The sequence below is a fragment of the Peromyscus californicus genome, unplaced genomic scaffold, assembly GCF_007827085.1.
Source record: "Peromyscus californicus insignis strain IS unplaced genomic scaffold, ASM782708v3 Scaffold_13__1_contigs__length_99412109, whole genome shotgun sequence".
Taxonomy (NCBI): domain Eukaryota; kingdom Metazoa; phylum Chordata; class Mammalia; order Rodentia; family Cricetidae; genus Peromyscus; species Peromyscus californicus.
This window is the reverse complement of record NW_026294424.1, coordinates 59,955,021-59,966,052: the sequence shown is the minus strand read 5'-3', so window position 1 is coordinate 59,966,052 and position 11,032 is coordinate 59,955,021. Positions and strand designations below refer to the sequence as shown.

The 11,032-nt window shown below is 47.8% G+C and overlaps 1 protein-coding gene across 1 annotated transcript; it reads right to left on the bottom strand.

The window, feature by feature from the left end:
• Nucleotides 1–283: 283 nt before the first annotated feature.
• Nucleotides 284–10,752, bottom strand: Chrna9 (cholinergic receptor nicotinic alpha 9 subunit). Its single transcript, XM_052735903.1, has 5 exons — nucleotides 10,689–10,752; nucleotides 10,262–10,407; nucleotides 8,955–9,109; nucleotides 5,951–6,483; nucleotides 284–825 (listed from the first exon to the last, which is right to left on the bottom strand). The coding sequence occupies exons 1-5, from the start codon at nucleotides 10,750–10,752 to the stop codon at nucleotides 284–286; spliced, it is 1,440 nt and encodes a 479-aa protein (XP_052591863.1).
• Between the last annotated feature and the right edge of the window lie 280 nt (nucleotides 10,753–11,032).

Here is an 11,032-nt window from a genome sequence, read left to right as displayed (position 1 = left end):
AATTAGGTCAATTTGAGGCCCACCATTCACCATTATGGGAAGCTCTGAAAAGGGTCCGTCTCCATTTCCTTCTTCTTACCCTTGAAAGCTTGGCTCTCCTGCCGAATTTAACCTGACACAGAGCTAGGATATTGACTGAAGTTAAAAATAAAGGCATACACAACATATTCCTAAATTATATATGAACAGCAACCGGACTCAAACATTGGAACAGGTCACGGGGGAATTTTATTGATTGTTCCCAAAGATCTAGTGCCAACTGACCCGCTCCTTCTTTCTTCCCCTAATCTGCCCTTGCTATGATCAAAATGGTCATGACAAACACCATAGCAAAAAAAACCCACATGAAAAACCGGTCTATGACTTTGGCCACCTTCTTCCACTCGCTGCCCTTGGAGTGGGTGGCCCTGTGGTCTTTGAGACACTTGGCGATGTACTCGATATTTCTCGTCAGTCCTTCATAGCGTGCACAGGAACTATCAGTGTTCTGGGGCGTCCCACCCTGGCACCCCAGGTCATTCTTTAAGAGTTTGTTCCTTTCCTTCTTTCTGGAAAGGTCTTTGTGTCCGGATGTTTTCAGGTTGGACCCCGGCAGTGTGCTGTAAACCTTCGTGATTTGTTCTGGCTCCTGGCTGTGGCGGGGGCTGAGGCAGCTCTCACCCACATCGTAGACAAACAAGATCCTGGACATGTATTTCAGGATGACCACCTTAGCCCAGTGTGGCACTGGCCGAGCCTCGGCCCCGCAGAAGTGGATATTCATCACCATGATGGTAAGGGCCGTGGAGGCCGTGATCAGGGCCATGGTGGCTATGTAGTATTTACCTGGAATGACAGAGGGACCAGCTAAGTTCAAGTTCATATTCTCTTCGTATTTGATGAAAAAGAAACAAACACCTTTCCTAAGAAACTCGTCTACCCAGTGGCCACCGTGGAGACTTTTGAATCTCAAGTCCAGTGCCGTCACCCACTAAATTCAGAACTAAGCCTAAAATCCTGTCCAACTCCAGCTTCACGCTCTATAAAACAAGTGTAATAATATTGTCCACCTTACGATATAGTGAGGTGTAGCATAAATGGAACCTGCAAAGTACTCAGTACCATCCTTGACTCTAGTTAAAAAGGTTCACAAATGTTTACCAGGATGTGAACAAACATCTCCACAAACCAGCACCGAATGGCCTTAGACCCCTTCTTAGAATACCTCTAGGCCTCATTGTTATGGGACCCAACTATTACTGTCTAAGAAAGGAGATACCGTGCCACTGACTTTGGGTATTTTGTTGTTGTTATTGTTGTTATTTGTTTGTTTTTCAAGACAGGGTTTCTCTGTGTAGCTTTGCACCTTTCCTGGAACTCGCTCTGTAGCCCAGGCTGGCCTCGAACTCACAGAGATTCGCCTGCCTCTGCCTCCCGAGTGCTGGGATTAAAGGCGCGCGCCATCACCACCCGCCCGGCACGCCACCGACTCTGAATGCGATTTGATTACATAAGGCATTTAAACGTTCCTGAAAAGGGGGAAAAAGGGAAAGACTTGGGAAGGGTACAAATTCATGAAATAAATATTGAACAACAATAACAAAAACAAACAAACAAACTAGCAATTAGAGCCGAAGGATGAGGAGATGGCTCCATGGGCAAGACCACCTGCTGTGCAATTGTGAGGACCTGAGTTTGAGTCTCCAGCATTCAGGTAAAAAGCCAACTGTGGCTCTCTGTGCCTATGACCCCAGCATTGGTGGGCAGTGGCAGGTAGGGCCCCAACCTCACTGACCGGCCAGCCTAGCTGAAAAGGACACCTCACTTAAGGGAGAGCCCCTGCCTCAACGCAGTAAGATGGAGAGCAAAATGGGGAGAGGGCCTGTTCTTGCCACAGCATGACTCCGAATGGGAGTGCCTGGGCATGAGCACCCACCCCCCAGCCCCACCCTTACCCCAAGGGTGATTGACAGCTGCAATCTCAGCTTCTGGGGGGGGGGCGGGTGGTGGAGGTGGATGCTTGTGCCCAGGAGGTAAAAGTTAGCCTGCACAATGTAGAAAGAGAGTAATAAAATTGGTGAATCTTTAAGAAGGCCACTTGCCGGGCGGTGGTGGCTCACGCCTTTAATCCCAGCACTTGGGAGGCAGAGCCCGGAGGATCTCTGTGAGTTCGAGGTCAGCCTGGGCTACCAAGTGAGTTCCAGGAAAGGCGCAAAGCTATACAGAGAAACCCTGTCTCGAAAAACCAAAAAAAAAAAAAAAAAAAAAAAAAAAAAAAGAAGGCCACTCATGGGGAGAGCAGGGGAAGAGAACCTTAAGAGACAGGAGCCAACTTAATCCTAAAACAGTGAGAAAAGAAGTAGTGACTCATCTCTCTTACAGACATATTTGGAAGAGTTTTTTGTAATGGAATTTTAAAATGTCTTTTTATTTGTTTATCATTTTTCTTTTCAGATAGACTCTCTTGTCAGTCCCAGCTGACCTTGGATTTGTCAGGGAGCCTAAGTTGATCATGAATTTCTAATCCTCAAGCCTCCACCTCTTAAGTGCTGGAGATTCCCGGCATGCATCACCGTACCTGGGTTCATGAGGTACTTATTTATGCTAGGCAAGTGCTATACCCTCCTCTCCATGGTGTCTTTTTTTTTTTTTTTTTTAAGATTTACTTATTTACTATGTATACAGAGTTCTGCCTGCCTGCCTGCCAGAAGAGGGCACCAGATCTCATTACAGATGGTTGCGAGGCACCATATGGTTTCTGGGAATTGAACTCAGGATCTCTGAGCAGCCAGTGCTGTTAACCTTTGAGCCATCCCTCCACACTCCCCCTCAACTCCCACCCTGGACAGAGTTTCCCTGTGTAGCCCTGGCTGTCCTGAAACTCATTCTGCAAACCAGGCTGGCCTCGAATTCACAGAGATCCGCCTGCCTCTGGCTCCCGAGTGCTGGGATTAAAGGCATGCTCCACCACTGCCTGGCTCCCATAGTGTCTATTCATTTATTTTTCAGTACTCGGGATTGAATTCAGGGCTTCCTACGTGTCCGACAAGTGCTCTTCCACTGACATATATCCCCGCTCCCCAGAGTGTCTTGAAAAAGGAGGCTCTCGTTGAGGAATCCAAAATTCGATACAGAAAGCCCATTGATGCAATTCACACCTTAATGGGGTAAAAGAGGAAACTCACGCAGTTATCTTACAAATGGAGACGAGACGCTCCGTAATTGCCTTGCCTCGGACAGCATTGGCAGGCCTGTGACAAAGGAGCTGTGAAGGAATTTGCTAAAGACGAAAAACAGAATGGAGTTTGTTTGGTAGCCTGTGATAAAGCTGTATCAGGCAAGATGGAGTGAGAAGCTGCAGAGGCGGGCCAGTGGCGGCTTTATGTGGTGGGGAGTTGCGGGGACTGTCAGGCGGTGTTCAGTGTCATGGAGTCCCAGGTTTATTATGGTTAACGATAGCCTGGCCTTGTGGTAATTCTGGTCTTGCCCTGAGTCGGAAATGGCTCAGTGTGACCTCCCATCCCCAACTCTAAACCAGTGCCCAGAGTTTGCAGCCATGGCTTGTTATGATTAATTCTTCCTGGTCTTCTGCTTGGAAGCAGCAGCGGCCTTGATCTCAGTCCAGCTTGACCTGAAGCAAAAACGGTCTTGTTCTAAGGTTAGGATGCCTCAGCACAGCTATCCATCCCAGAAGGGCATTCATAATAATGTTTAACATCCACTTATTATTTATTAAAAACTCCAGATTAACTATAAAAGGACTACAGGCCAGAAACATGCACGAAATGCTACTTGTCATCCAGAAAATGTAAACATGTTTGCATACGGTGAGACAAAAGAGCTGAGGCTGTGGCTCTTGCCTAACACGCATGAGGTCCTGGGTTCAAGCTCCAAGCCCAGGATGGGGTGGAGAAGAGGGCGGAGAGGGAGAGATTGGGAGCCCAAAACTAGGCATGGTGGCTCCCAGCGCTTGGGAAGCTGAGGCAGGAGGAATGAAAATCCAAGTCCAAGGCTAGCCGGGTGGCGTGGTGAGACGCTGTCTCTGGTAACAATGAGAGCCGAAGGCAGGGAGCACACTTCACAGGTGCTGCAAATAAAATGCTGTGGTGTCTAACAAATGTTCTCAAAAATCCATGTATACCCCATTCTAAAAAGACAAATCCCACGTTACCGTAGAAACGATTAATGCTCCCCAAATTCGTGTGAGTCATCTCTCCTTAAAAACTCATCAACTTGTGATTGAATGTCACTGCTAAGGAAGAGAGGGGGAACCTGTCAATGATCCCACTTCAGACAGAGTTATCATTTCTGGCTTGGTTTGGGGTTTTGTTTGAGATATGGTTTTGTGTAGTTGAGGCAGGCCTTGAATTCCCAATCTTCCTCCTTCCACCCCTGAGTGCTGGGTGACAGGTGTCTGTCACCATGCCTAACCAATGTCATTCATTTCTGTCTCCAGAGAAGTAATAAAAGTACTAGGATACAAGATACCTATACCTTCCTTTATTAGTGAGAAGAAAACCTGTCTTTATTTTAGGAGGAAAATGTGTGTGTGTGTGTGTGTGTGTGTGTGTGTGTGTGTGTGTGTGTGTGTGTGTATGTGTGTCTGTGTGTGTGTCTGTATGTGTGTGTGTGTGTGTCTCTGTGTGTGTGTCTATGTGTATGTGCCAAGTGTGGTAGTGCCAATCCCAGTATGTGGAAGGTGGAGGCAGAAGGATCAGAAATTCAAGGCCAGCCTCAGCTACAGGATCAATTCCAAGTGAGCCTGGGCCACATGAGACCCTGTTCCCCCCAAAAACAAAAATTAAAAAGGAAGAAAGATGTCTCCATAAAAACCAACACATCACCGTCCAAATATTGGCTAAGGGGATTCTGTAGAGAAGGAACTATTGTTCTCTAGCCCCTGAGTTCTGGAACTTCTCCTGTGCCTTATCTTAAGGAACTAAGACTAAGGTGGACTTCGGGTCCCAGTGAGCATCTATGATAACAGCAAGCCGAGATGTTAGATTGGAGGGGTCTCCTCGGTGGCAGGGGCAGGAGGTGTTAAAGGTGGTGGAGGGGACTCAGAACAATGTAGGTAGGGAAGCAGGCATGGCCGCCTCAGCCTCCTCTTCAACCCTTGGAGGCAGGGTTACATTACTGCAGACTGTTGAAAATGTATTCCGTGGGCTGGAGAGACGGCTCAGCTGTCAAAGGCTAGAATCACAACCAAAATTGAAGAAAATGTGCTCTGCTTTAGAATGATCAGATTCCCAAATCCTGGCCAATGTTGCTAACACATTATCATTATCATTATCATTATTATTATCATTATCATTATCATTATTATTTAAATTTTAAAAATAAAACATTTAATTTTTGAAAAGATTGATAAAGCAAACCCTTTGGGTACAGGCACCTCTGCTCTAATCAGTGGGGGAGGGGAGCTCTGTGGTACAGAGTAGGTGTCTGACTTGATGTCCAGCTCAGCTTCCTGTCACAGGTGCCACGCTTCCTTTTGAGAAGAAAGACCTAGAACTGTGAACGGAGAGCAGAGGTCGCTGTTAAGCTGCAGCTGGAGTTCAATCAGCAGACGCTTGTCCAGCATGTACGAAGACCCGGGTTTGATCCCCAGCACCAAAGAAACAGTTTGGTGAAACATATCTGCAATCCCAGCCCTCAGGAGGTGGAGGGGGCGGAGACCAAAAGATCCAGTTCTTTCTTGGCTAAATAACATGTTTGAGGCCAGCCTGGGCTACACACTATGAAACTCTGTCTCAAAAACCAAAAATAGATAACTACAAAATAAACAATTGTTCCTTTGTAAACCTGGAGACCGTGAGACCCATTTAACTCCAATAACCACACCTAGAGGCTAAGATGCCATCTGCAGGCACCGAGTGGATTTCGTGAGCACATCAGGCCAGTCGCTTCCGTCTGAGGCATACACACCATCCCGGGCTGCTACAAAGCTAAGCTGCAGGCACGCACTCACCTATCAGAGGCACGTTTTCTGAGGCTGGCATGATCTCCGCCACCATTAGCTGAAATACAGTCATGGCCAATAGGATGGTCACTCCCAGAGAGACCTTCTCCCCAGAGGCCGCGGGAAGATAAAAGCTCAGAGGAGCCAGGAACGAGATGAGCACGCAAGGGATGAGGAGGTTGACAATGTAGAAGGAGGACCTCCTCTTCAGCAGGAGCGTGAAGGTCACATCTGGGTACGGCTCCGAGCAGCAGCCATAGGAGATGACGTTCTTCACGGCAGGCATGCCGTGGACCTCCCATTCCACGTCTTCAATGAAGTCAGAGAGATCGCCGCTGTCCAGGGCGTTGAATATGTCCACCTGGTTGCCATTGTAGGTCCAGGAGCCGAAGGTCAGGTTGCACTGTTGGCTGTCGAAGGGGAAATAGGTGACATCGACCACACAGGAGCTTTTGGTGATGGCTGGGGAGTCCCAGGTGATGAGCCCGTCATACCGCAGGACCACATTGGTGTTCACGGGTTCCGAGGACTCGTCGTCAGCCCTGGAGAGCAGATGGGGACAAGGACAGGCACTTGCTAAGGAGCCTTGCTGACTTACCCCTCTGTCTGTCACTCCAGCATCCTTGGCAGTGAGCCCCCTTTCTCGGTCCCTCTGGCACGTGAGTTTGGAATCACTTCCAAGGCATCTTTCTCTCTCCTCCACCTCCTGCCACTGCTCTGGACCACTTCCCTTACTATCTTCCACATCTCTGCTGTGTTCCTTCCAGCCCGAATCAATGCTGCTCATGATCTGAACATCCAAAAAGAAGGGAGTCTGTCAGCACTAAAGTCTGAGTGTCTGGTTTCGTCGCTGCCATCAAAGGTGAGTGTGTTCATTTGAAAAACACAGGAAAAAACCACCATTCATCCATAATATTACAGATGTTCACTAATTCTCAGGATGTCTTCTCTTATTTTATCAACATCTGCCCCTGCTATTTCTAGGTATGAAAACTCTATTTTCTTTAGGGAGTTAGTGTGTCGTCCCCCCCCGCCACCCCGCCCCGCCATTACAGGGCAGAGGCACCGTCAGCATGAGCTCAGGAGCACACAGCTTGCTTCTCTAGTACACAGCGCTGGTGCAGGTTTAACTTAGCGATATGTAAGCTTGCAAAGAAGCATTTTGGTAGTACTGGTCACTGCGGTGCCCAATCTAACCAAGAGGGTGGGGAGAGGCCTGTTTGTTCCCCGGGGAGAGTTGGTAGAACCTACAGAAAATGCTGAGAGATCATCTATGTCAACTGAATTCTCAGATCTCACTTTGTGGATGAAAGTGGTAATGGATCCGTGACTCATCTTGGAGAGAGGGTGGGAGGGAGGGAGAAGGGTAGGGAGAGGAGGTGAAGACAGGGTAGATTCTTAAATGTTAGCTTGCTTGGAGGGAGTGTGGAACATTCCCCTGGTCACTTAAAATGAGGAATGGACAGCAGGTTACGACCTTTGGGAGGAGGGCTCTGAGTAAGGAATGAGTAAACCTGAGGCTGCCACTCAGGACTGTTGCTTCCTTAAGGAATCTTCATGACCACTAAGAGGCTCTGCCCAAGGAGCCCTCCCCAAGTAGCCTCCATTTTTATCTGAACAACAGAAGAACCCCTCTCAACCCACAGGAGCTCAGGTTCCAGAATAAAGAGAGAGAGAGGCAGTCCTGTGACAACAGCCAGGAGATGGAGACATTGAGCTTGAGTTGGGGCAAGAGATCTGGCTCCCTCTGGCCAGCAGCACCCAGAGTCCTCTGGAGCTTGTAGAAATGCAGATCTGCAGGCCCACCCTACATCTACTGAATTCGAATCTGGGTTTTGTCAAGATCGGTAGATGGTTTCAAGTATACTTCATAGTTTGAGAAACATGAACTGGACCTACGTTCACACGGGGCCTTGCTCTGAGAAAAGGAGCCAAAACAGTCCCAAGATTCCATCGTCCCTCCACTCTATAGTCTGAAACCCACAGGGCAGGTTCTAGGAGGCCCATTCTATCTAACCTTAGTAACATTTCTGGCACTTAATCTTCAGACCGTGAGCAGGTTAAACTGTATCTCCAGAAATTCTCACACTGGAGTCCCAGCTTCTCTAGCATCCCAGAATGTGACCTTACGTAAAAACAGAACTAAGTTGGAATCGTGGTAAACTTGGGAGGCTGAGGCAGAAAGATTGCCAGATCCAGGACAGCTGAGCAAAACAGCAAGATCCTGTCTTTAGAAACAGAGAAACAGCCAGGCGGTGGTGGTGCATGCTTTTAATCCTAGCACGTGGGAGGCAGAGGCAGGCGGATCTCTGTGAGTTTGAGGCCAGCCTGGGCTACAGAGCGAGATCCAGGACAGCCAGGGCAGTTACACTGAGAAATCCTGTCACAAAAAACAAAACAAAACAAAAAAAGAACTAAGGAACAATCAACAACCAAAACCATGTAAGAGGGAGGAAGAGAGAGAAAGAGGGAAGAGGAGAGTTATTGTAGATACAGTGAGTAAAGATGTAGCTCATGCTGGAGCAGGGTGGCCGCCTCAGTCTGTACCACGTCTACTCACAAGGGGATTCAGGGACAGGACACACAGACGGAGAACCCCCTGTGAAGACGAAGGCAAAGATCAAGTGATGCTTCTACAGCTCAGGGGACACAGAGGACAGCAAACGCCAGAGCTGGGGAGAGGCACGGAACAGGGTCCTGCTGGCAGCCCCACTGACGCGTTCATCCTCCAGCCTCCAAAGGCGTGAGCTGACCAGAGTCTCTCCTTCAAGTCACCCCATCTGTGATTATAGCTTATTCCTTAGAAGACTAACACTGCCTCCAATTCTGCTCCTGAAAGGGAGAATATAAAATTTCACAGCCTCCTTCCAACGCTAGGCTTTTAGGAGATTTGGACTAGGAACACAGATTGATGCTCCATGTGTGTTTTAAATGTCCCCTTGACATCATGTTTAAACTCCTACTAAATCAGTAGGTTCATCGCAGGGAATCGTCAGGTCGGAGCCGCACTTACTTGTTGTACAGGACGATGTCCGGCCTCCACACCAGGTCGCTGGGGATCCTGATGGAGTCCAGCCCATCATACTGGTCTCGGTCCCATGTCAGATATGCGTCATGCCAGGTTTGGCGGATCCACAGGTAGGCTGTCAGAATCTGATTTCTCTCATCCTAAGCAATGAATCCAGATGTCACTTTATCCAGTCCATGCTCTCAGCTTTGGGACAACTTATTCTTGATAACAGGAATCTTAAGAATGCCTGTCTATTTCCAACCCACAAACGAGACCTTTCAAAATTCTATCTGGTTGATTGATTATCAAGGCTGCATCTAATGTCTCCTTGATATAGTGTGCAGAATGTAGAAGAGACAGGTATTTAAGACTTTATATCTTTCCATGAACCAACTGCTCAATTTTCCCTGAAGATGAATCAACTAACAATACACTTGAGCCAGGAGTCGGGAAGTATCTACCATGTGCGAAAGAAAACATCATTCAAATCTCATAATGCTGTGCAATTAGATATTTATATGCAGGAAATCAGCCATGCCATCTTAAAACACCACCTTTCTTTGTTTTAAATTGTGATTAAATCCACATAACGTCAAAGTACTATTTTAGGAGACTGGAGTAGAATGTGTGTACTGTTCTTTCAGGGGACCTGAGTTCAGTTCCCAGCACCCATGTCAGGCAGCCCCCTACTGCCTGTAATTCTAGCTCCAGGGGATCTGATGCCCTCTTCTGGCCTCTGCAGGCACTGCACTAATATGCACAAACACACACACAGGCACATACACACAAATAATTAAAATAAAATATGAAAAAGCTCCATTTTAGCCATTTTATAATTGTCAGTGGCTTCCAGTAACTTGCCACACTGTATAATCCTCCCAATTATCTGACTCAAGCACATTTTCATCACACCTGAAAGAAATCCCATAGCCATTAAGCAGTCACTGGCCCCTCCCCAAGCCCCTGGCAACCCATGCTGTTTTCTGTCTGAATGGACAGACCTGTTTTGGACACTCATGAATAGAATCGTACCACATGCAACACTGTTTCTTTTGACTGCCTTAGTCTGTTAGTGTTTGTGGCCAGAGCTGTAGGTGATAGCAACATTAGTGACATTAGATATTATTTAGTGAACTGACTCATTCGATAGAAAGCTTCCTCTTCCGGGCTCTTTTTCCTCCTGCAAGCTGGTACCCAGAACTGCCCACATCACTCTCCTCCAAGGTCCCCTCAAGACACTCCCTTTAGAAGCAAATGTTTGCTTTCGCTGTAATCCTCTTTCCAAAGTGTCATCATCAACTGTTACTCACCATATCCTTGATCTGAGAAAGTGTGATCTGCAGTGTGACATTCAGGACTGTGTCCGTATCTTCTACCGGACGCAGGGCATTGGAGTAATCTTCAAAGAGATCGTTAAACAATTTCTGAGCGTATTTTCCATCTGCCGTTTCTACAGCTGCTCAAAGAAAGGACTTGGATCAGCATTTCAAAACAAGAACGATGCGGGGATCGAAATGGGGGATGTCTCCACATTAGCTAGGGACAAGTTTGGAGTGAGTGGATGAGTTCTTTTTCTGGCTGGTCCTATCTACTCCAATCATCAGGAGTCAGAAAGAGGTGTGAACACGTCTCTGTGTGTACTCGCATCTGCTCTCCTGTCTTTCTGACCCTACCCCATCTCTTACCAAAGAAAAGGCTCTAGAGGAGTCCATATGGAGCATGGCACTAGAATCTCACCTCTGAGTCCAGAAGCAGCGAAATACATCCAGCAAAAGGAGATGCAGGAATGGGGACAGTTCATCTTTTAAAACCTCTAGAATGCCCCAGCCAGATAACAAGGACTTTCATCTATGGAGGACACAAAGCGCCCTCGCTGCCAGTCATGTCACAGAAGGTGACTGCCCGCCCTCCCTCTGGTAAGCTGAGACTGCAGCTCTAGTAACTACGATGCCAGGAGCCGGGTGGGGGTGGGGATGGGGATGGGGGTGGGGTGGGGTGAGGGTGGGGGTTTGGGAGGGTTAGGCAGTGCTGCTCTTGGCGGGGTATCTTAGGGCACAGCTCCCTTCCACCCAGACCAAAGA